General features: G+C 38.0%; 1 protein-coding gene across 5 annotated transcripts in view; it reads left to right on the top strand.

The window, feature by feature from the left end:
* The window catches only part of PARD3B (par-3 family cell polarity regulator beta), a 1,001,728-nt gene that overhangs the window by 461,230 nt on the left and 514,037 nt on the right, over positions 1–26,461 (top strand). For all 5 annotated transcript variants that reach the window (XM_078450957.2, XM_078450959.2, XM_078450958.2 and 2 more), the window contains one exon: positions 6,847–6,956. In XM_078450957.2, coding sequence (XP_078307083.1) covers positions 6,847–6,956 — 110 coding nt within the window. Of the gene's footprint in view, positions 1–6,846; positions 6,957–26,461 lie in introns of those variants that run through there.

The following is a 26,461-nucleotide window of genomic DNA, read 5'->3' as shown; positions in this document are numbered from 1 at the left end:
TTGACAGGATTAATCGGAAGCAAATACTGACAAGGCAGTTTTGTCATCTGCAAGAGAGATCATGCACTCCGGAAGGGGTACTTGTGTGCCTTGGCTAGTGGGTCAAGTGTCTTGCCAGACATGCCCATGTGACCATAGCTTAATTTTTGCCTTCTCGCCCCTCCTCCCCACAACCCTTTCCTTTTTCCTGTGTCTCTCTATCCAAATCTTTCTTTCTGCTGACCTCTTTAGATGAAAGGAATGCCCCCTGCATTGAAGAGCTGTCATTCCTCTTATTTTCACACACCTCCTCACATAGAAGATGTGACCCCACAATTGAAAAGTGTCAAGTGAATAAAACTGGAGTAGAAATTAAGTCCAAAAGACTTAAGAGCTTAATTTCTCTTGACTTCAATTTTCTAATTGGCTATATAAATCATAGAACTATCTCTTTGTAGATCTGCAACAGGATTTTGGTGTAGCCGATCCAACTTGCTTACTTAGCTGATGGGGAAAGAGGTTGGACTCTGGGGTAGAGAAGCTTCCTGGAGGTTATGCCATGCCAGGGCCACCTCTAGAAGACAGATCTCCTGAACCCCCGTCTCTCTTCACCATATCTCAGGAGAACATATCCATATTTTAACGTCAAAATGATTCACTTAATGTCAAATTCATTCAATGAGTGTTGAAGTACAGGATAATTGAAAGGCATTCTTCTAGGTGCTGACTAGTATAAACTCTATTAAGGAAATGTACTATATGAAACCAAGACATGGCTTATGCATACTATTAATATTATTAATATACTATTAATATTAATTACTAGGGAAAATGTGTCTTTTCCTATTTATCGCTTTTTAAGTTTATAAGATTTTTAACCATTTGCAATTCATTTTTATCACCAAAGTGAAATATTTACCAATTTAGGTATATTTCTATAGCATTTTCCCCTTCCTATTTATCTTGTTGTCCTCAGTGTTCACTAGCGTTGGCTAGATAGCATGTTTTCTTTCTTTAAACTGTCTGTTTTGGTGATTTGATAATTCAGTAGCACAAAAGTGATCCCTTAGAGCAAAGGAAAATTGAATTTCTAAAAATCCCAGGTTTTAACCCCTTCTCTGAACATAACAGTTTATCATGTAAACTCCTATTCCTTTCTCCATTCTCCCACTCGACCTTCCCTCTGGGTTCGCCTCTGTGGCTTTGTTAACCACTTGTCATTCTAGATACCCTTTCTTTCTGAAGATTCTGTGAGAACATAGAATTCTGTTTTTCTCATTGTTTTACATGTGATGTCACTGATACACCTGTCCTGATCCTTCCTCTTTTGATTACCTCATCCTTATCTCTGCTCCCTTCTTCTGGAAGCCAATATGATTTCTAATATGAACTCATCCTTATGAATGCCCAACTAAACATCTATTGTCTTGTTTCTCATGTGTTTCAAGACATCTTGTATTAAAAACAAATCCGTCTAACCCTCAGTGGGCTAAAGCTAAGATTTGGGGCTCCAACCCATGAAACATGAGATTATGACTTGAACCAAAGTTGGATGCTTAACCAACTGAGCCACCCAGGTGCCCCTAAGTTTGTAAGATTTTAACCATTTGCAATTCATTTTTATGAGCGCATGCATGAGATGGGGAGAGGGCAGAGGGAGAGAGAGAGAGAGAGAGAGAGAGGGAATCTTAAGCAGGCTCCATGTTTGGCACGGAGCCCTACGCGGGGCCCAATCCCACAAACTGCAAGATCATGACTTGAGCTGAAATCAAGAGTTGGATGCTTAACCAAATGAGCCACCCAGGTGTCCCAAGGCCACCAACTTCTTATAGAACGCCTGCTGGCACGTTACCTGGGACTGGGACCCCCTAGAGCTCTAGGTATCAATTGCCCTACAATGAATGGCACCAATATTAATGACAAGCTAGCCTTTTGGTTTTGCTCAGGGGACTCATTAACCATTTTTAGATAAATTTCTACACCATACAATTTAGAACATGTGCCTTTCTGATGTTTGAGATGGGATTCATGTTTAAAGTCCTTGTTTTTTGTTTGTTTTTCCTCTGCCCATTGAGGCATCATGTGGATGATTCTTCTGGACTTTGGTTTCAGTCTCTATAACTGTCTATATTTCTAAGATGTCTTTGAAAATCTCCAGGACAGAATTTTACGTATAACATATTATCTGTCATTGAAGTCAATTCCATCCCAGACACATCCTCTAAGTGTAGAAAAAAATCCATCGAGGATGTTGTGTGTGTGTGTGTGTGTGTGTGTGTGTGTGTGTGTGTCTGTGTGTGTCTCTGTGTGTTATTATAACAGGGACAGAAACTTCTGGAGATAACTTGTGTTGGCCTTTATATCTTGCATGATTCATTAATGTACCAATTTGATCCTTTTAACTAGTTGCTGCACCTTTTAGCCCTCTTCCCCCCCCCCCCAAATGGATTAGATGGTCCTCCTCTGGGCTCCTTTATTTACATTTATAGGGGGACATCGGGCAGGTAACTGTACCCCTTTGAATCCTAGTTTTACTGTCATTAAAATGGTGACTGCTTGAGCAGTGGGAGGAGACGTGCCATCACTCACAGACACCCAGGAACTGACTCCAGTGCTGGTTGCCTCAAGGCCTGGAGAACCTGAGGAGTCTAGCCATCTTCTTACAAGCAAGAGCGGTGAGTGTGGGAGTAAGTTCAGCCTGAGTGGAATGAAAGCCCTGGATATGCATGGTCAGTGCCCCAGAAAGGATTTTAGACTTTCCTGATGTGGCAAGACCCTATCTTCAAGGACAGGGTCACCAGGAGCTACACACTTGATCAGGAACTCTTCTGCTTTGAGGGTTACTTGCTTCTCTTTGGCTCTCTGTGACTTCCGTTAAGTTTCTGTGCCTCTGCCTAAATAAAGTGGGGCCTGGTCTAGTCTACAGTGTGCATGCTCATGGGTATGGGTTCGGTAACCCACACGTGACCCCACTGGAACACTGCACTGATACGCACGTGTGTGTAAATTGTTCTTTGTCCTCACAGCCTCTTTTTAAAAATAAACCCTAAGTAAGCACCCTGACTATTCATCTTAATATCGGCCACTCCATGTAGAGCTCCTGATGCGTAATGAGGCCTCAAATATTTAACTATGTGGAAAAACATAATGCAATTGTATAAGATTTTATGCTTTACAGTACAAAACATTTCTTATTTTTGGGCTTTGCAGTCAATGGCTTTTAAACTGGTATATCCAAGGAATACTGCTGTTCTCTTAAGCTGAACTGAGGGCTTTTGCCTCTAAAATCTAAGAGTAAGAGTCCTTTATCAGTTAACTAAAAACTATCAATGAATAATGGGTTATTGGTTTTTTTTTTCCATTTCTGAACTCCTTTCCCACAACATCATGTTTTGTTTCTTAAAAGCTTTGATTTCTATAGTAAGTCTATACCTGGCTCAGCACAGAATTATGTTTTATTATTTTAATTTACATATAATTTCATGAAAACTGACTTTCAGGTGTTCAATTTTTTGAGCAGATAGCACTGTTCATAACAATAGCAAGTGCTGTTATCTCCTTCTTATTGGGAGGAAGGGGATTTCCTGCCTAAAAATTGCAGACCGCACAGTACCATGTCCCATGCCTGCCTGCCTTTTTTTTCAGCCTCCCATCAATTCTGTGATCTGTTTTTATCACCAGGCTTTAAATGATGAGCTTGTGTCATCAAGCAGCCCAATGTCACAGATCCAGGAAAGGTGAAGCCCAGTTTTTTTGTCTTCAAAACCCACGGTCTTCTCCACTGCATAGACACATGATAGTTCTTAGAGTCTGACCTTCGCTGTTAGGTTATAAGCTCCTTTGACGCAGAGGTTACATTTTATTTACTTTTTCCCTCACACAGAAAATTCTATAAAACTGGATGTGGTTGTCTCCTTTTCATTCCGGGTAGCCATGCCTGCAAGGTGGGCCTTCTATCCAAGGTTCTCCCCACATCATCTCCAGGACTTGAAAGTACTCGTCTTCTTTTCTATACTAGGATGTGTCTGTCTTTGTCTCTAAGTTGTGGCTCAGTCTGTTCTTGGAAGTCATCCTCAAATGAGGCTTGGCAATGAAAAAGAAACAAATATTAAATTTGTGTTAAAATTTTGTTTTAAAATTGGTTTTAAAATGAATTTTCAGTTGCCAAGGGAAGGGTTGTTTAAAGCTCTCTGAGGTAACAGTTCATATTTAAATATGCTCCGTATTAATTCCTTTACAAAATGATTTATACTTGGTATTAACACATTAAGGCAGCCAAAGAAAAACTAGAAGGTGACTCACCAGAAGGCATTCAAGTATCTGATCCAGAAAAAGTAGAGAACAAAAGAACTTACTCCTGATAAGTTGAGAGTACATTTAAGATCTAGCCATGTTAGTTATTGTTTTTGTTGGGGTTTTTTGTTTTGTTTTGTTTTGTTTTTTTGGTTAATGTCCCAAAGAGTGGGTACGCTGGTACAACACTGAACTATCTTGTTCTGGGAGACACCATGTAATATTATGGCCTACTGATTGAATGCACAAACTCAAATTCATATTGTTATAGAATTATGTCTTAAATAATTTAACATTTTCTTATTAAAATAGCAGGCATTGATGGAAAGCAGAGTCACAACTATGCCTTATAGGTGCATGAAAATTATCTAGTGTGGCTTTAAGAAAAATATATTTATTACCCCAAAATATAATAGGTCTTGCTGTCCTGTTTCTCTTTTTCTCCCTCTCTCCCTTTCTCTCTCTCTCACACTCTCTCTGTCTCTCTCTGTCTCTGTTTCTCTCTCTCTCTCTCTCTCTCTCTCACGCGCACACACACACACACACACACACACACACACACACATTCTATATATATTCATATACATGTGTATGACTCAGCTAGAAAAATAGTGCAGCTGTCAATCACTAAAATTTCCATTTCTGTGTCTATAAATCAACTTATTTTTGGATCTTGGTGTCCCATGCTGGTTTTACTTGCTTTTGATTTGTTTTTAATCCAGTCTGAGATTGTTGGCATGCAGTGTCCTGGTGTGGATTAAATGTTTAGAAACAAACTGGAGTTTCGTGGAGTTTTCCCCATTCTCTTTTAATTTTAAGGATAATGGGTTGCTTCTGAAGATATGACATTTAGAATGATTTGTTCATTTTATGTTAATGGTAATTCAGATCAGCTGAATCGGGAAAAATAAATACTGGTACAGGAACTGGAACTCTATTGTCTTGAGATTTTATGATACTTTCTCTTCCACTTATTTTCCTTTAATGTTTCATTCAAGCACAGTTGCCACCCGTACAACTATTGCTGTGTCACTTGCTTAAAAAATTTGTAGTTGGATGTGGAGGAATTAGGGAATAATGCAGTGAAATGTTTACCAATAAAAAAGAAATAATGGAACATAAAGTTGAACTTTATAAACATTTTGGATAGTGTTTCATTCTAAATAGCTTGTTAATTTCTTATTATAAAAGAAGTTTAAAAAAAAAAAAAACAGCAAGGATGAGGTGCCTGGGTGGTTTGGTCAGTTGAGCGTCTGACTTCGGCTCAGGTCATGATCTCATGGCTTGTGAGTTCAAGCCCCACGTCGGGCTCTGTGCTGAAAGCTCAGAGCCTGGATCCTGCTGCAGATTCTCTGTCTCCCTCTCTCCATGCCCCTCCCCTGCTTACACTCTGTCCCTCTCTCTCTCAAAATAAATAAACATTAAAAGCTTTTTAATTAAAAAAAAAAAAAAAAAAAAGCAAGGATAAAAGGAACCTGAACAAAGATGGAAGGTGTTAGCGTCTATATTTTGTACACAGGATAAAAACGTTGGAACACATACAAAAATCAGATTTGTAAATAACTTCAAAATGGATTCACTTTTTGTAACCACACCATCTAAAATGGAATATGAAAAATGTTATTTTAAACAGCCAGAGCTTGAGAGACTTGGGGAATATTTTTCAGAATATTGATAAATGGAGAATTGCATTTCTACTGCTTTCTACTTTTTTCCCCAAAGCATGCAAATAAAAAGTTAATTTTTATATGAGAGCAATTTTTAGACCACAAAAGATTTTTTTTTGAGAGTTTCCTCCATAGTGGCCAATTTTGTACGAAACAAATTATTTTAGGCCTAATTGCAGGCAGACTAGTTAGGCCGCTAGCTCTGTTAAGGTTGAATTTCACTTGAACTTTCTAATAGTATGATCTTTTCACAGAATTTAATAACTGGCTCAAATATTTAATAGTGGAAGCTTTCATTAAATTAAAAAGAAATCAAGATATATTTTTAGAAGAAGTAACTTATTTTCCTTATCAGTTTTATCTACTTTAGGAGAAAAGGAAGAGAATGGAGCCAATCTCTTTGTATACTTAAATAGACATTAATGCTATAACCCCAGCAAATAATTTATTTCAGTGTATTTCATCATTCAAAAGATTTGGGAAGCACCAAATGGCAGGGATAACTATACTTCTAGCTCTACTGAATAACAAATTGCACTGACTATGTGAATCTCTTCACTTGTCTGCTGGATAATCATTCTTTTTAATACTCAGATATATTCTCTAGATCTGTTTCAGATTGCACACGGTCAACTTCTGCACTGCCTAATAGTTTTTGGTTAAGTACAATGGCTTGTTTTGAAATGCAAGTGAGGAAAGATGAGAGTTGAAAGATTTTCTTTCCATGTGTCAGTCTATAAATAGATGACAAAAGATCATTAAATGGATTAATTTACAAGCATCCTTAGAAATAGAATGTTTTTACATAAAAGCATGTTGTAAACCTTTTTAATTAAATTGCATTGTACCATGCACTCTCTTCTCCCCAGGGTTCTGTTGACCTCTCACCTCTTATTTTGTCCTACAGGCACTCCACTGCTGGTGAGGAGAAGCAGTGACCCAGCGCCAGGCCCACCTGCTGATGCCCAGCCGAGTGCTTCACAATCCAGTGGCCAGAGTCTGAAACCTGTTACTCTAGTAGGTATCCTGGAGTTTGCATTTCTAATGAAAGATCAAAGTGCCTTACCCATAGACTAACTAGGACTTTGGAGTCTTAAGAAGTTGATCATTAGAGATCTTTCAATGGGAAATATATAAATATATATCTATACATATATCTATACACATATATATACATACATATATATGTATATAGATATATATGTGTATATATATGTGTATAGATATGTGTATATATGTGTATATGTGTATACATATATATGTGTACACATATATATACATATATATGTGTACACATATATATACATATATATGTGTATATATGTGTATATATACATATATATGTGTGTGTGTGTGTGTGTATATATAGTGTTAGTAATAGGTAGTATGAGCTATCATTAGAATATAAATTCTAGTGATAGCTATTATTTACAAAATAGTAATTATGTGCCAAGGACTCTTTTAAGTGCTTTACCCTAAGTCATTTAAACTTCTACATCATGGTGTGTACAATTTTTTGTCTCCATCTTACTGATAATGAAATTGAGGCAGAAGAAGGTTTAGTAATTAATCTAAAGTCACAGCGCGTAAGTAGAGGAGCCAAGAATTTAACCCAGGTGATTTGGCTCCAAAGGTCATACTCTTAACCAGCATGCTACTCTGTTGAATTTCCCTCTTCCTGCTTTGTAACACCCAAGGATATAGTTTATATATTTTCAGCGTTAATGCAGTGCTTTGTGAAGTCATGCCGTGGTGGCTGGTCATGTAGTTTCAAGATACCAATATCATGTATATGTGGTACTAGTACTGGGTTTCTAGAACTCAGCATTCAAAATTAAAGAAAAATAAAATTATATACCAGAAGTGCTTATAACAAGACATGCTTAACAGCTGAAAGGTTAAATGGAGAATCGTTTCCTGAAGAGACAATGTCCTCCTTTTATATGGTACTGATGGATCTTTCTGATAAATCCTGAGTCACTTTGAGGAGTTGTAACTGTGGCCCATTCTTTGAAATAGCCTGGGGTTTAGATTTTGGTTAATGGCTATCTGTTACTGCAAAAGGTGGTCTTCAATAACATAGTCATATTAAAAAGTTTCCTAAAAGCAAGGCTCTTCTCCATATTAAGTCTCACTGTGGACAGTGCCTTAAGAAAAAAAGCAGTGTTTTCAAGGTACAGAAGGATGCTGAATTAGCTAACCAGGTTCTCCCAGTCTGGTGTAAAATGTTTTTATCAAGAACCAGTGCCATGAGTGCTAAGAACCAGTACATGAGGTAGGAGTCACTATGCCAAACCATTGAGTATTTACTAATAAGTTTATGGCAGTATTTTGGCATAGTTCTTTTTGTAAACAAGGAAGCAAGTGTTCTGAAAATGTTTTAGATGTAATGTTTTCCCCACCAAACTTTTAAGGAAACATATTTAATGGAACATGACTTTAATAGAAATCAGGTATATGTGTTCTACTTAATGGTGAGTATAAACAGAACCAATATGTGGTGTGTGTGTGTGTGTGTGTGTGTGTGTGTGTGTGTGTTTAACACATTGATCGAGACCGTGTTAAGCCCAAGCATATTGGATTGGAGGAAGGGAAGCTATATAATGAGAAAAGTTACAGTTTACTGCTTATTTTTACAATGTCAGTATACCCCCACATTAGAGTGTATCTGATTGTGTTGCCATCATTCACATGCAGAAAATCACCAGTATTTTGTTCAGTGTTTTTTTTTTTCACTTACGCTCTGTGTTTAGACCAAGTAAAGATATTTAATATTGCTTTCTTACAGGAAATGAAGACTATTATGTTTCTGATAGATTCCATATTCTTACCAAACTGTGATACCATTGAGTTCTAAGTTGAGGTATTTGGTGAGGGAGTATTATTATTACTAGCAAAGATGCAAATCCTAATTCAAGAAGAAAGACTGGTGCCCCAAATCCTTTTCCCTAACCGTATACAAGTTACCAAGCAGTGGCTGAGTCTGCATGTATCAACAGTAAAAAGGAAAACACATCTCTTCCTTTTCTGAGTGTTCTCTTTGACTGATGAAGTGCAGACCTGAGACCCAAAGAATAGAGTCTGGTCCTTGGCTTGCCACAGAATACTGCTGCATCACACACAGCCTTCACTTTCTTCAACTGTAAAATAATGTCCAAGAAAACGTTAAGCCCTCACAGTCCAAGGTACAGACATACGCCTTGTTTATCTTTCTGTTTCTAGTGTCAAATACCTGGAGGGTTCTCAGTGTACATGTGTGTTGGACTTTGGAATGTGAGACGCATATTAGTCTGGGAAAAGCTCTAGAATTTCTCAGCAATTTACCCACCTTTTCTAATACGAGCATTCTCTCTGTTCTCCAAAAGAGATCTACCAGGTAAAGGTTTGTCTGTTCCAAAGTCTAGTTCACCCCAGGCAAGAAACAGTTAACTGCCCTACTGTGCAGAACAAGCAAAGTTAGTAAAGGAAGACATTTAGGTGTGTCTATTCTTACCTAGAAGAAAAAGGCATGTGTGTGAATGTATTATAATTCCATTCATTTATTTCTGAGTATCCTGACTCATGGACTGTTGAGACCTGCATTGTCCAATATTATAGCCACTGGCCACGTGTGGTTATTGAGCACTAGAAATGTAATTTGATTGTAACATGTATAATGAGTTCCAAAGAAAGAAATATAAAAAAGAGTGGGGCACCTGGGCGGCTCAGTCGATTGAGTGTCTAACTCTTGATTTCAGGTCAGGTCATGATCTCATGGTTCATGAGATCAAGCCCCATCTTGGACTCTGCACTGACAGTGTGGAGCCTGCTTGGGGTTCTCTCTCCCTCTCTCCCTGCCCCTCCCCCACTTGTTCTCCCCCCCCCATCACTTTATCTCTCTCTCTCTCTCTCTCTCTCTCTCTCTCTTTCTCTCTCTCTGAAAATAAACTTAAGAAATATAAAAAATAGAATATAAAAGACCTTGCTAATAATTTTAATATTAACACTACATTGATATAATATTATGGTATATTGGTTTGAGTTAAATACATTATCAAAATTTATTTTCACCTGTTTCATTTTAAAGCATGGCTACTAGAAAGTTTAAAACTAGATCTCTGGTTCACATTCTGTTTCCATTGGACAGAGCAGCTCCAGACAGAAGTAAAATTGGATATAGCATTAATGAAATGGTTTGAGGCCCTTGGGAGAAGTTCTTTGAGTCACACATCATCTCTGGGGTAACAGTATGATTAGGTTTGCCTGGAGCAGTCCTTGTTCTGGCATAATTATTAATAGTGTCCCCACTAACTCTCAGAGGTGTCCATGTATGGATGATAAATTATGTGGCACCCTACATATAGCCCCATAGTCACTTTTATTGTTTGCTCAGTGATAAGAGGAAAGCCTTTCCAGGAAACCATGGGAACACAACCACAACTCTTACATCAGAGCACACTGCAGAGAGGGGTGTTTGTGGCAAGCGCCTGAGCCCAGGGAGTGAAGAATTAGAGACTGCAGATTCTTTCCTATCTCTCAAATTCCATAGTTCTACAACTTCAGCTGTACCATACTTGATGCCTATGATTTAATAAGTGATGATGAATATGGGGAGTATGTGATAATACAGCCTTGGTGCAACTAACATGAAAAATAATTACTTAAAAAGCTCTGTGCGATTGCATTGCATTTCAGTATCCAAAGGGAAAAAAAATCAAAATTTCCATCTCTTAACCAGAGTGTTCACATGTAAGTAATTCACAGATGGCAGAGCCCCAAGTGGGTTATGTTCAATCATTCCCAAGAAATGAAACTTACTTATAACCCACAGCTTAAAAAGCTGTAAGGATGAATATTTGACACATTTGATTATGTTGAAATATTGCCTTTAAAACCACAGTTGATGACTGTTATTTTTACTTGCACTTCATTAGGCTTACTATAGCGGGAAGAACTTTCTTTGATGCCCAGAGATACATGTTTGTGAAAAGTTGGAAAAGTTGCCCTTATTTTCTGACTGGTTAAATTATTACAAATTGGTTATTTAAGACGTGCACTCTCAGAGAAGGTGACATTTTAAAAAGCTTTTGAATTAGAAAAATCAGATCCTCTGCAAGACTCAAATTTTGTGTAGTGAAAAGCCACCAAGTCTCACTATTGGTCACTTAGGGTACCACCAGCTAAACAGCATGGAAACTTGTTCTCTTTCTTTCTCTTTTCATAAACCCATCAGTTAATCAGAATAGTATAATTATTAATGTGCAAATTGTAATGACTGTTTATCTTTCAAAGCAATAGAAAATCCAATTCTACTGACTGCTTTTGAATTAAAGAAAGAGAATCCTGGAGGCAAGAAGTAATAGCGGGAGTCTGCGTATGGGATATCTTACCTCTCTTGCCTTGATTGTAACCTGGTGTTCTTGGCTTAAGGGCATGCCATAAAACCAGGTTCTTGAAATTGATGTTCCTGAATTTGTGGGTGGAAGAGAACTCTAAAACAGATGTGATTTTTTTCTTAATATCCGGTTAACTACTATGGTTGTTTTGTGTTTTAATGACTGTTTATAGTTTCACATTTAACCCCTAAAGCAAAATGATCCTGCAGGGCGAGTAAATTAAAAAGTGGATTCCTGAAAATTATAATGCTGTGGCTGTTCTCGGATAGTAAATGACTTTGTTTGTTCTAAAACTGTTACTTGTCTTGCATCACCAAAATAAATTAAGAAAATATTGGTCTGTCTTTTAAAAGTTTGTATCCATAATATATACGTTTTATTTTTTTTTAATAACATGGCAATATTGAGGTTATTAAATTGGGAGTACGTGATGAGCTTCAGAGGGTCTGTTAACTCTGGAGTTTTATTCTTTCACCCATTGCACATGCATGTGTGTTTCGTGAAAAAGACTCTATCACTCTTTTTTTTTTTTTTTTTTGAGACTATCACCAAATTTTAAAAGGAAAAAAAAATAATCAAGAACTACTTGTTTGCAGGTTTACGATGAAATCATGTGAGAAAACCATCAATTCTCAGAATATGATGAATGATAGAGATTAAGAAGTGGAGTAGGAATTACCACCTCCCCAATATTAAATAATTAAGGCTGTTTCATGTTATTATCACCTTTCCTATCCAACACATAGGATGTAAATTCAAGATAGGTTTTTGAATTGCTGCAGTGAGAGGTCAGCAATAACTCTTCAGCGAGTAACAACACAATTCTAAGCAAGAGTAAGATCGGAAGTAAAAGGAAGACACCCTGGGGAGAGGTGTTTCCAGTGGCCCTGTGTATATAGAGATGAGATGGTTCTTTGGAGTTTTTGGTATTTTATCAGCAAAGATAGTGGCAGGTAGCTTCAAGAGAGAGGAAATATTTCCAGGGAATAGGAGCATTCTGTTTGTGTTTTGCAGGTAGTCCAATGGAGTATTGACGTGAGAGATTTTCCTTTGTGCAATCACATATGTTGAAATCATCATCAATGCTGATTCTGGTGTTTAAATGCTTTCACCTCCATGGAAGAAAGCATTGAAATATTACAGAGAAATTCAAGTGGCTTAAATTTCAGGATTAAAATTATCAATTGTCAGTGAGAGATGGCAGAGAACTTTTGACTGTAGGTCTCTGACTGTCAAAACCCGAAACAGAAACTTAATAATTTTGAATGACCAAATCATGTTTTTCTATTCATTAGATATGCAATTAAGCAGCTATAGAAACAGTGAAATAAAGTAATTTTTGTAGGCACTGATGTAGATTGGAAGGAAGCCTCTATCCATTGTCTTCCAATGAGGAGAGATGGATATTGATGAGCAAAAGGGTGGGAGAAATAGCATGTAATATATAATTGCGTTATTTAGAGATGCTGAAACCTACAAAAGGTTTTTCTTTTTTTCCCCCCTTCCTGACACAGTGATTTAATAATAGTCCTGGTGTTTGTAACTCCAGCTGTTCACGCTGTGCGCTGATAAGACCAAAGCTTGGAGACACATTGCACCAATGGTTTTCATATGGCCTTGTTTTTAAGAGATAAAGCTGCCATCCAATATTTCATGGGGCCCAATGTTTACTTAGTTTGGCAAGTTTAGGCAGATTAATTTCTGAAGCAGTCATGTTTATAAGATTTGAGTTCCAGGTGGGGAAAATCCAGAAACCTAATTTATTCTGCAATAGAATTTTTCACCAAATCTTGCAGAGGTTGGTGAAAAAAAAATTGGATTGGCTGAATGTCTGTACTGTGACTAATAAAGGAACCTGGGAAATGTGATCCCTGTTTAGGGGTATGCTGCCTAATCATTCTTCTTCGGTCTAGTCCAGAATCGAAAAGTCTAAAAGACGTATAGCTATTCAGAAGTTTCAGATATTAAAGAAATAACCATGACATGTCGTCTTTTGCTGTTTAGATTGATCTGCACATAATGAAAATTGAATGAATTTTGCTTTCATGTCAACATAAATTAATGAATCCCTTAGATGTCCAAGACCTCTGCTCTGTGCCATCTGGAAAGCATAAGACATGGTTCCTGTCCTCAGGAAACTTACAAACTGGTCATGATGACCAACCAGATCTAAAGCAATTAAGCAACGCTTGCAATCTGCGAGCAAGTACCAAATGATCAAATAATACATTTTAAGGATCAGAATTAGTGCCCTTTGCCTTTAGTCTGCACTGTGCTCACCTCCCAAGCCCCTAGAGGGAATTCCCATCTCTACTGGCTCTTATCTCACCCAAATATAACCACTTGTTTACATATCTGCTACAAGGCTGAGCTCCTCAGAGGCCTGAGTCAGTGTGTTCATTTTTGTATTCAAGCCTCGACACCTGACACATAAATATATCACCAGATGATTAAAGCTGTTACTTCTGAGACGGACAGAATGAATTCAACAACTTTTAACACCTCTCGTAAAGATGTGCGTCCTTGTGTGTCTATATTTATAGATATGAACGAATACGTGAATTGTAATGTGAAAATTGTGAAATTATTTGTTCAACATACTCTTTTACTCCCTAAATAAGTTTAGTTGAGAATTTCTGTTTGGGGACAATGTGTTACCTGTGTTGACAAGGGGAGAGAGATGCTTAAACACAAATTCCCCTCTTGGAATTAAAATGCGTATTGACCCAGCAGTTTGGGTCAGTGGTTTCAATTGTGAGAACCGCTTCATTTCTTTACAGTTCCAGCAGTGATTTCACATAGTAATTGGCTCTCAGAAAGAACAGAAATTATAAGAAGAGAAAAAAAACTGATAATTCTAGGCACGGATGTAATAAAGCCTAACTTTGCGCCCTTGATGTATGAACAGAGAATAGAAATTAATATGCACGCAGTGGAGTCAATTATCTGAGCTCTGCATCTCTGTCAACAAAACTGTGAGTTCTAGAATCAAGAAGTTCATGATCTTGGCAGTCATAGCTTTGTAATTTTCTAATAACTGTGTTCAAAGAATTTAGAAAATCCTTGATTAGACTAGAAATGTCTGGACAGCATCCCTCTCGTACGCCCACCACATCTGCGGATTTCCCCTTCGAAATGTTCCTCCTATTCCATCTTCTTTAAGAGGTTCTTCTGGTTTCAAGTGATTTGGAAGAAAAGAGAAAAAAAACCTGGGTGTGAATTAATTCAAGAGTATGGGAACGTTTACAAGGTGTTTCTTAGCAAAAACACTAATGAATATCTCGTGTTAGCAGTATGGGCAGATGTAATTTCACAGTGTTGCTTAAAATTTGGTAAAGATGATGTTTAGAGTAGCTTTAGCCTAATGGTCAAGATCCTGTAGTCTGATTGCAGCAATGACTTGGTGACCCTAAGAAAATTATTTAAATTGTGCATGATTTCCTCAAATTTCACGTAACTAAAAGGAAATAATAAATAGAAATCCTATATGAACTTCTGTTGTTCTTAGGAATGAAGATCACCACCTTTAGGGTTCCAGATGTAAATTAACTTTGTTGGTATGAATGCAACTTTAAATCTCCTTTTAACGTCTCAGTATTTATAATTGTTCATGGAAAGAGGTTGTATTTCCATCCAAAACACCAAAATTTATTTTTATTGCTCATGGTAATAATATTAAGGGGTGTGTGTGTGTTTAAGAGGCCAAATACACAGAAAAAGGCAGCAGCATAAAAACACACACCCATACCTGTGCACACCTAAATTCTGTAGAAGAGAGCACAACTTAAATCTCAAGGTTAAAGTACAAGTAGATCATGTTGCTCTCAAGTGAAAGCTCAAAGGTATAGACCACGTCCTCTCTATGTTCTGATCTGTGTGGGCTTTCCATGTTGCAGACGTTACTGAAAATTGATGGCACGGAAGGAAAGGGTTAATGGGGGGTTTATCTTGGGAAGATGTAAAATGATGGGTATTGCGAGGAAAGGATTTTTTTTTCCTTGAGCGTGGCGTGATTCTTAGAAATCTCTTCTGATGGGGGATTTCTTTTTTCTCACAACAGAAACTCTTCTGAAGTGCAAGTTTCATTTTGGTTTTTCCTTTCAAACTTTAGTCACAGAATGACACTGTACAGACATTTAAAAGACTTCGTTCTTTCTCAGGAGGGTGGGCCCTTCCTAATACCTCTGTACTTTAAAATAGAATTCTGATTTAGATGAATCACATTTTAAAAGTAGCTACTGTGTATGTTTTACGCTTGTGGAAACATACAGTGTCCTCGTAAGCAGCATGTGAGCTTGTCACCATACAGCTTTTGATGTCTGATTAGATGATCATAGGGACATCTGGAATGCATTAGTTTTGAAGTTACTAGTGTGAGGCACTAGAGAATCCAAAGCCTTCTGACAGACTTGAACCAGTAAAAACATTGCTACTTTTAGCAAATCTTTTTTAACTTGCAACTGGCTGATGATTTTCAGACTGACATTGCCCTGATGTTTTCCAACTGACTTTCCAGCCCTCTTTCCCTACAAAAATCCCTCCTTTTTAAGCAAAGAAATGGACAAATGGCATTTGTTGCAGAAATCGTAAAGAATTATTCCCCCTTTAAAAGGAAAAGGCAGATTTTTAATCATCAGAAGTCAGAATTGATGGATATGCTTCTAAAGAAATTGTATCGTCCCCTTTTTCTGTGCCTTTAATTTCACTGCTGTGTCGACCACCCATGACTTATTAATTTTTAAATAAAATGTAATTTACAGTCACCTATGTTCTATGAAGATCCAAACCTTAACAAATAAGCATCCAAAGCAATTGATATTGCTGTAGTGTGATAGCACATATCTAGAACACCTATCAAAAGTTCACACATTGATCAAGTCAAAATGTCATTTGAATAGTCACATTATAGATACATGGACTTTTTTTTTTTTTTTTTGAGACAGAGAGAGAGCATGAACAGGGGAGGGTCAGAGAGAGGGAGACACAGAATCTGAAACAGGCTCCAGGCTCTGAGCTGTCAGCACAGAGCCTGACATGGGGCTCGAACTCACAGACCGCGAGATCATGACCTGAGCCGAAGTCGGCCACTTAACCGACTGAGCCACCCAGGCGCCCCCACATTATATATAGGCATTGTCTAGTTAAGGGTTATTTAATCTGTCCAGTGAGGTTTTTACTAGTATGAGAAGGTTCCTTATTGTTTCATGAATAAAATTACTATATTCCTGTAAACATCTGAATCTTTTTACAAAATTTGACCATGTCACTCTCTTGCATTATAACAACTGTCCATTTCCTATGCCTCCGGGATATATTTTAAATTTCCTGATCTTGGTAGGACTTTTGTTTATTGTGGTAAAATACATATAATAATTACTATCTTAACCATGTTTGCTTAATTTTTTAAAAACTTTTAAAAAATTTATTTTAGAGAGAGTGCGGGTGGGGGAGAGGGGCAGAGGGGCACAGAGAGAGACAGAGAGAGGGAGAATCTTGGGCTCCATGCTCATTGTGGAGCCCCACGTGGGGCTCAATCCCACAACCCTGGGATCACTACCTGAGCCAAAATCAAGAGTCAGTCACTCAACTGACTGAGCCACCAGGCGCCCCACCCCCCATCTTAACTGATGTTTAAGTATACAGTTAAGTGGCCCTAGGTACATTCATAATATTGTGCAACCATCCCGCCATCCATCTCCAGAACTCTTTCCATCTGATAAAACTAAAACTCTATACTTGTTAAGCAATACAGAAAGGAGAATAAAGTTATTTTCTTTTTCAGCGTGGTAAATATATGTAACGTAAAATTTACATGGTGGTCATTTTTAAGCATACAATTCAGTGGCATTAAATACATTCACCATCGTTCTGCAGCCATCGGCCACTATCCATCTCCAGAACATTTTCATCATCCCAAACAGAACTTCTGTACTTTGTAAATAGTGACTCCCCACTGGCCTCTCCCCTAGGCCCTGGCAACCACTGCTCTATTTTTCTGTTTCTATAAATTTGACTGTTCTAGGTATTTCATGTAAGTGGAATCACACAGTATTTGTCCTTTGGTGTCTGGCTTGTTTCACTCAGCATAATGCTCTCAAGGTTCATCTGTGTTGTTACCTTGTGCAGGAATTTTCTTCCTTTTTATAAATGAATAAGATTCCATTGTATGTATAGGTCACATTTTACTTACCCATTCATGAGTTGATATATACTTTTGTTGTCTCATCTTTTAGCTATTGTGAATAATGCTTCCACGGATGTGAGTGTACAAATATCTCTTCCAGACCCTGCTTTCAGTTATTTGGGGTATATACTCAGAAATGGAATTGCTGGGTCATATCATTATTTTAAATTTGGGGGAGGAGCCACCATACTCTCTTCTTTTTTTTAATGTTTATTTCTTTAGTTTTGAGAGAGAAAGAGCACAAGCAGGGGAAGAGCAGAGAGAGAGGGAGAGACAGAATCCAAAGCAGGCTCCAGGCTCTGAGCTACCAGCACAGAGCCTGATGTGGGGCTCGAACTCATGAACTGTGAGACCATGACCTGAGCCAAAGTCAGATGCTTAACCGACTGAGCCACCCAGGCACCCCCATACTCTTCTCCATGGTAGCTATACGATTTTACATTCTCACCAACAAGCGTCCAAGGCTTCCCAATCTCTCTAAATCCTAACACTTGTTATTTTCTTTTTCTTCTTTTTTCTTTTCTTTCTTTTTTTCTTTTTTAGATAGTATCCATCCATCATACCTGTTAACACGGTATGAGGTGGCATCTTACAGTCTTGATTTGGATCTCCCAAATGACTAGTGATGTTCAGCATCTTTTCATGTGCCTATTAGCCATTTATATACAGGTTTCCCCCACTATCAAAAGTAGAGTATTCCAATGAAAACCTTTTGTAAGCCAAAATGGCATGAAGCACAAAAGCAAGTACCGTTAGTTTATATGGGGAAAATTTTGAGCATTCCAATACCCCCAAAAAATAATGCCTCCTAGGCTTTTCTTCTTTTTTTAAAAAAATTTAGTATCTATTTTTGAGAGAGAGAAAGAGAGACAGAGTGTGAGTGAGGAAGGGGCATAGAGAGAAGGAGACACAGAATCCGAAGCAGGCTCCAGGCTCTGAGCTGTCGGCACAGAGCCCGATGCGGAGCTCGAACTCACGAACCATGAGATCATGACCTACGCTGAAGTCCGACGCTTAACCAACTGAGCCACCCAGTCACCCCTCCCCCTGGGTGTTTCTAATGCCTTAGGACACATCTTGCTAATGGTTGCCCACTGTAAATCATGATGAAACACAGATTCTCACAGACACAGTTGAAAGCTGTGGCAGCTTGATGCTCAGTGTCGTTCCCAGGGAAGACTGGCACCAGTCTAGCTCCCCGTAGTGCATGCTGGCTACAAAACAAACACTGAACACTATTTTCACTGTTTCTCATATAAAGGATTTCTTTTGGTTGGAGAAAAAAGATACTAATATAGATCTTTTGTAAGAGGAAAATGGTATAACATGAATTTTCAAAAAGTGAGAGATACCCTTGGAGAAACATGGATTCAATTTCTCTACCCTTTTTTAAATTGGGTGGTTTCATTTTTGTTGTTGAGGTTTAGGCATTCTCTATATATTGCGGATATGAACCTTTTACCATATGGATGATTTGCACATGTTTTCTCCCATTCTGTAGGTTGCCTTTTCACTCTGTTAATAGCGTCCTTTGGTGCACAAAAGTATTTCATTTTCGTGATGTCGGTTTTTCTACTTTGTTGCTCTTGTGGCTTTTGTCTTCGGTGTCCTACCCAAGAAATCATTGCCAACTTCAGTGTTGTGAAGCTCTTGCCCTATGTTTTCTTCTAAGAGTTGAGGAGTTTTAGCTCTTATGTTGAGGTCTGTGGACCTACTTTGAGCTAATTTTTATGTATATGGTGTGAGGTAAAGGTCCACCTTCCTTTTTTTTTTTTTTCTTTTTGCATGTGGATATCCAGTTTTTTCAGCAACATTTGTTGCTTACTGCTTTTCCCCCATTGAATAGCCTTGGTATCCTTGTCTGAAATCATTTGACCACATTAGCCAGGGTTTACTTTTGAGTTCTTGGCATGACCTTTGACAACCTAACCCCCCCCCACACCTGTATGTTTAGCATCATCTCTAGCCACACCACACTGCACACACCATACACACTGTGTACAGTTTCTCAAAGAAGCTGAGTGCTTCTCTCTGCGTGTCTTCACCCAGCTGTGGTTTCTGCCAGGCACAGGACAACTGCCATTCAGCCCTCTTTCCCATAGTGCATATCCAGTTTTCTTTCAAACCCCAGTGTCGTGGTCTCTTTCTTTACTAATACTTCCCTAACCCCTTTCTGCTACAGGCAGAATTAACTACTTCCTACCCCAACGCACACTATCATATTTTTATTATAATTCTTTCTACCTCATGTTATCACTTTCCACATTTAATATCTCTTTACTAGACTTTGAGCCCCTTGTGGGTGGATCTCATTTCCTCCGTGTGCCCAGAACATAGCGCTGTGCCTAAAGAACAGGGGTTACTTATAAAAGGTTTGTATAAAGAATGCAAGGGGCACGTGGGTGCCTAAGTTGGTTGAGCATCCGACTCTTGATTTCAGCTCAGGTCACGATCTCAGGGTTGTGAGATCGAGCCCTGCATTGAACTCAGTGCTGAGCGTGGAGCCTGCTGGGGATTCTCCTTCTCTTTCTGCCCCTCCCCCGCTTTCTCTCTGTGTCTCTACAAAACAAAACAAAAATGCAATACATTTTCCAATTGCATAATAGCCTACTTAAACCATGAAGCAATTTAATTATTTAACTTCCGTTTTAATAGCATTAATCTGCATGCTAGGTCTGACAACAGATAGCCACATAATAGTACCCAGGATGTCATGGAGTCAGGGACTTTCTTTGCTCAGCTCCAAGTTCATGTCAGTTGCAAACACTTTATTATATATACTCAAATGTACTGTTTTGTCCAGTAAAAATCTGCAAGCTCGGCACTATTCACTCTGTTGTATAGGTGAAGAAGCTAAGGCTCAAATAAGTTAACTTATTTACTCCAGATTATATAACTAAGTAGAGGTGCTGACATTTTGCTTCAAATATGTCTTAATCCAACATAGCCTCTTTTCACTCAAATGTTAGCTTTGCAAGTAGCACCCTAGAGTACATACCTCTGTCCCATTGATGTTGCCATTCCTCAAATGCTTTGAGCAGTCTTCATTTGAAACTTCTTTCAAAGCCAGCTTACGAGCCTCTTCCTGAAAGGAGAAAGAAATCATTTCATTATTTTATAGCCACACTGTATTTTTCCACCAAAAATGGTATCATTCTATTGGATGCCAAAGTGTATACTGTAAAGTTGGTCTCAAATGACTTGAGTGTTTATACAATTTAGGTATTCCTATGAAGCAGAAAGTTTTGCCACCAAAAAAATTTTATGCAGGCATTAAAACACTTATGGAAGAACAGATTCAGATGTGCTTAAAGTGGCACAGTTTTATAGCCATTCTTTGTTTATCCAATTGTCTAGTGGTTAAGATAGCTAGATTTTATCCTTGACTCATCCATTGGCTCTTTGTCAAGTTAAGCAAGTATAATTTTGTTCTCTGTCTGGAAGAAGAAGATTGTCTTCTATCTTGCTCACAGTGGAATTGCAAGGTTAATGCCTTTTATCTTGAGTATAGCATTTAGCAGACTGTGGGTGCTTAATGTATGTTAATAATAGTGATAATAATGAATGTTGATAATTAAAGGTCTTTTATAATTACCAAATTTTTAATGTGTGTTAAATATAATTAAAGGGAAATGATTTAAATTAATATGCATGCACACAAAAACTGGAGCTAGCCACAGCTTTTATTTTTAGCTTCTTAACTAACATCATGATTGTGAATCCAGTGTTAAGAAATTCAATTATGATGACAGTTTCACTAGGGTCATGTATGAAGAACCCATGCAGGGTCTGGAAACTAGAAAGGCATCTGCTTGAGTTGAAAAACATGGCAATGAAAGGATGGGAAACCACAAGGAACTTTTGTGATTGGAGCTTGACCACATGAAATTGTGCATAGGACATTATTATTATAATTTATCCTTGTAATACTATTTGTGAGTTCTAGAAGAGAAAGGTGCTTTTCTTGGAAGCTGGACACCATCCCAGAAATGGGTAGCAAACACTTCTGCCTGTAAGGTCTGTAGAAGACATAGAGGGAACAGAGGAAGCAATAATGATAAATAACGTTCCATGAGATTCAGCCTGGATATTCATCCTTTGGATTCAAAGTATTATTATTTCATAAGGTACTAGAGTGGTAGGTGGGAGGTGTAGGCCCTGTAGGACAGCAGGCTCTAGTGGTTAATAACTTGTATTCTTAAGTTGTATATTCTTGTGTATTCTTAAGTTGTATATTCTTGTGTATTCTTAAGTTGTATTCTTAAGTTGTATTCTTAAGCTTGACTGCCTGGTTCAAGTCTAGTTCTGCCACTGACTAGCTGGCTGATTTGTGTCGAGTATTCCCTCCTTTATGTCTCACTTTGCTCATCTATAAGATGGTTATGATGACAGTACTTACCTCATAGGGTTTTATTGAAAAATAAATGAGGGATTATTTATAAAACTTCTTACAAGGTATGGCAGGTACTATATGTGTTTGTTAAATATGTGTTGGGTTTGTGCCATACATAAAGGAGAAAAGGGTAGGAGGATAAGTTAGACTATATAGAAATAATTCTAAGAGTAATCTTTTTTCAAAGCTGGATTTAATCAGGTTTAGCTTTCATTTAGAGAAGGCACTTAGCACACAGTTAAAAAAAAAATACTGATTCCAAAGTTGAACATTAAATGTATGTTGAGTGGGTTTTTTTTTGCCTAAAGAGATCCTTGCAAGCTCTTTTCATTTGAAAACCAAATAACAACAACAGCAAAGTCAAATTCTTAAGGCAGTATTTCCTCTGGATTTTCTCGGTTGCTGTTAACTAGTTCTCTTTGTTCTAAACGTTTTTTAAATTGAAAACCTAAAAGAAAATAGGAAAGGAGGGATTATTAAGAAACGGGGCAATTTCAAATGGTTCAACCTGTTAACCGTCTCCTTCAGTTTTCTGAAAGTCCCTGCCCTTTGGCATTTCCCTGGCTTGCTCTTCCTGCCCTCTATCTTGATTCACGTTTACACTTGGGTGCATCAAAGGTACCTTCTCATTTTTTGAGACTTGCCTAAACCACCACCCTCCTTTTAAATCCTTTCCCCAAATCCTACTTTCTGGCAAAAGTTAGGTACCATTTCAGGAATATTTTTTAAAGTAATGTATAATTTGGCATTTGTTCAGGTCAAGATGAAAATATTACTGAAGGAAGCAGTATTTAATGTAGAACCAAAATATCAGAGGTCAGACACAAAACACCTGGAGAGCACAGCATCCACATTTCTCATATCATACACTGGTCCCTATTCAGGAATATTCTGCTCTTGGGCCAACTATTCCCTCCTCAGTTCTTTCTACCCCTTAACCCCTCAGTGCAATGGTCCATACTTGCCATGAACTGTGTCATGAACACTTATTTTTATTTGTATGTTCCCTTCCTTCCTCTACGGTGGAAGTGTACCGGGGGCAGAGAATGTACTTTTTATTTTGTAACCTAACATTTAGCACATACTAGGTATTTCGTAACTTATTGAATGGATGAGTGAATGAAGGGCACCTGGGTGGCTCAGTCCATTGCGTGTGCAACTCTTGATTTTGACTCACATCATGATCTCACAGTTTGTGGGATCAAGCCCCATGTTAGGCTCTGTGCTGACAGCATGGAGTCTGCTTGGGATTCTCTGTCTCCCCCTCTGCCCCTACATTGCTCGTGTGCTCTCTTTCTCAAAATAAATAAATAAACTTAAAAAAAAATATTTAATGGATGAAAGTGGATAAGCAAATGGAAAGAAAAAGTGAACAAAATATCAGTTTTTCATAGACTAGTGTTTTAAAAGACTAATTTAATATTAAGTTCAAACTCATTCCCTCCAAGTCAGTTTCTAACTTGTTTCATTGTAGATGTGATGGCAATGGTGAGGGAGGGAGTTTGTTTGGAAAAGAGTATAGTTGTTCAAGTTAAGCCTCTGATCAGGGCTTCTGTAACAGCTTGAAAATATGAAATTTAATTATGTGTGTATATTTGGGAGAGTATTCTTAGAATCCACCAAAGTAACCATTTAATGTCAAAATCTGAATTCTTTTTAGATTTCTAGATCTCTTTTGGTGAATAGCTGAACTAGACATTGGAGGTTTTGTGAAGAATAAGAATATCAGAAAAATTTTGATTTGAAACCAGATATAGATTTACTGAGTATCCACAAAGTACTTTCCATAAAGTAACAAGTAGAATAAATATTCTTCCCAGAGCTCCTTCGATTTTCTTTCTTTAGTTTCCTTTAATACTTATATAGATAAATTGTGAAGCCATACGATAGCCATTCCTTGTATGACTATGCCCCACGTGATGGAAACTCCTGAATGGAATGCTTTGTTTTGCATCTACCACACGTAGTTAAATTGATTTATTGCATCATGTAGCCTATAGCAATTCACCTGAGGGATTGCCAGACTCATTTTGGTCCTAAAGTTCATACTAATTTTCAAATCGGTGCATCAAAAATAACATGTAAAATCAAATATTTTAAAGCCATAAATCTATGCATCAATTTCAGTATAAAATTCTTTTGGCCTTATTTGGAGAAAAATGTTGTATAGTTTTAGGACATCACGTGATTCTCAACTGATATTATACCTGGAGGCCATTGTGGAAAATTAAGTCTTTGTAAAGCTGTCCTAATGTTTTCCCATTTTTTGTCTATGAGTTTTCTGACCTCTTCCATCTGTAATTTTGGGTTGACTCTGCAGAATCGTTCATAATGTCTTTCTTCATTTCACAAAGATTGTGCCAAGTATCATGGTTTGTGCTGGGGATTGAAAGCTGAATAAAACATGGGCTTCCTGCCATGGAACTCTCATTCGTGTCTCTCTCCCTTATCCATGGAGAAGTACAGACATAAATGGAGATTACGATACAGTATGGCAGGTTCAGTGATTATCCTGTGTACAACAAAAATCTGTAGAAAAGTAACAGGAATTTGAAAATAATTCTTGAGGGGTTAAAGTTTTATGGAAATGTGGAGTCTATACAGGATGAACAGGAGGCAGCCAGGCCCAATTGTGGAAAATGCATTTTAGCTAGAGGGTAACAAAAATAAAGACAGGGATACAAGAAATGGGGTAGTTTGCCTAAGGAGTTACAAATACTTTGGTCCTACTGAAGGAGTGCTGAGAGAGGAGGGTCCAAATCCTGAAGAATAATCCACATCACATCTAGGAGCTTGACTTTCATGTTAGACACTCATGTGTTTTTTTCTTTTTTTTTTTATTTAAATGAAAGTTATTTAACATACAGTGTAGTCTTGGCTTCAGGATAGAACCCAGTGATTTGTCACTTATATATAACACCCAGTGTTCATTCCAGCAAGTGCCCTTCTTAATGGCCATCACCCATTTAACTCATCTTCACCCACCTTCCCTCCAGCAACCCTCAGTTTGTGCTCTGTATTTAAGAGTCTTTTATGGTTTGCTTCCCTCTCTGTTTTTATCTTATTAAGCAAAGGAGTTACAGGTTCAATTTTGCAAAGACCAGCATAGGGATACTTAGGAATAGATCTGAATTACATCATGATGCCATTATGCATGTAAACTCAGTGATCAGTAATTCAGTAATTCAGTAATAATGACAAAGTGTCCACAGACACCCTCACTTTGTGCCAGTCACCATTCTAAGTGCTTCAAATATATTATTCTATGCAATCCTTCTAACAGTCTTGTGATGTAGGTACCATTTTGTATACCCCCATCTTATTGATAAAGAAATGAGCCACATAGAGATTAAGTAAAGGTCAAATTACTCAGTCATAAAGCTAATATGTGACAGAAACATTTAGGAAATATAATCCACAGATCTTGGACAAGGGACAGAATAATTCCCAGTCTTCACGTTTGTGTTGAGAAAGGTGAGTGTTCTACCAACCAACATCCAGAACTTTTAATCAGTTTATAAGCAAAGATACAAGTAGAGATCCTTGGAAATCAAAGAAATAGGAGTTCAAACCTTGAAGTCACTGATAACCTGTTTCAGTTGAGGAAAGGGGGGCAGAACATGTTGTACTATTGGTTGAGAAGGAAATTAGATTCCTTCTTGGATTCTCAATTTCAAGTGATAAAAGTACAATTTAAAATGACTCAGTCTTGGGGTGCCTGGGTGGCTCAGTCAGTTAAGCGTCCAACTTCAACTCAGGTCATGATCTTGCGGTCCGTGAGTTGGAGCCCCGCGTCGGGCTCTGTGCTGACAGCTCAGAGCCTGGATCCTGTTTCAGATTCTGTGTCTCCCCCTTTCTCTCTCCTCCCCTACTCATGCTCTGTCTCTCTCTTCTCAAAAATAAATAAACGTTAAAAACAATTTTAAATGGCTCAGTCAGTGGGGCGCCTGGATGGCTCAGTCAGTTGAGCATCTGACTTTGGCTCAGGTCATGATCTCACGGATCATGGGTTCGGGCCCCGCGTCAGGCTCTGTGCTCATATCTCAGAGCCTGCGCCTGCTTCGGATTCTGTGTCTCCCTCTCTTTCTGTCCTTCCCCTGCTCGTGTTCTGTCTCTCTCTGTCTCTCAAAAATGAATAAATGTTAAAAAAAAAAATTTTTAATGGCTCAGTCAAAAATAAAATGGCTCAGCCAAAAAAATAAGGAGTTTTGTTTGTTTTGTTTTGTTTTGTTTTCTGAGAAAGTTGAGTGTAATCTATGAGCACGTTGAACATTCATTTCTTAGAAAGTGAGAAATACAGCTGGGATTCAGGAAAAACTGAACTCAGAGTTTCAAGTAATTGCCTCTGCTACCTTCTTTCATAGATTTCATGCTTATCTGCAGACCAGCTTTCTCAACACAGGGGAAACATGTCTGCTACTAACAATTCTCGTTTTCCCATCTACAAAGAGGCACTAAGTCTTTTTCTAGGCTCCAGGAAAGAAGTCTGATTAGCCGCTTAAACCAAGCCATGGCAGTGAGGGGTGGAGGAAAGTAGTTTGTGGTATTTGCTGCACTGTTCCATTGGGGG

The sequence above is a fragment of the Panthera onca genome, chromosome C1, assembly GCF_046562875.1.
Source record: "Panthera onca isolate mPanOnc1 chromosome C1, mPanOnc1 haplotype 2, whole genome shotgun sequence".
NCBI classification, from domain to species: Eukaryota; Metazoa; Chordata; class Mammalia; order Carnivora; family Felidae; genus Panthera; species Panthera onca.
This window is presented reverse-complemented; position numbering and strand designations above follow the sequence as displayed.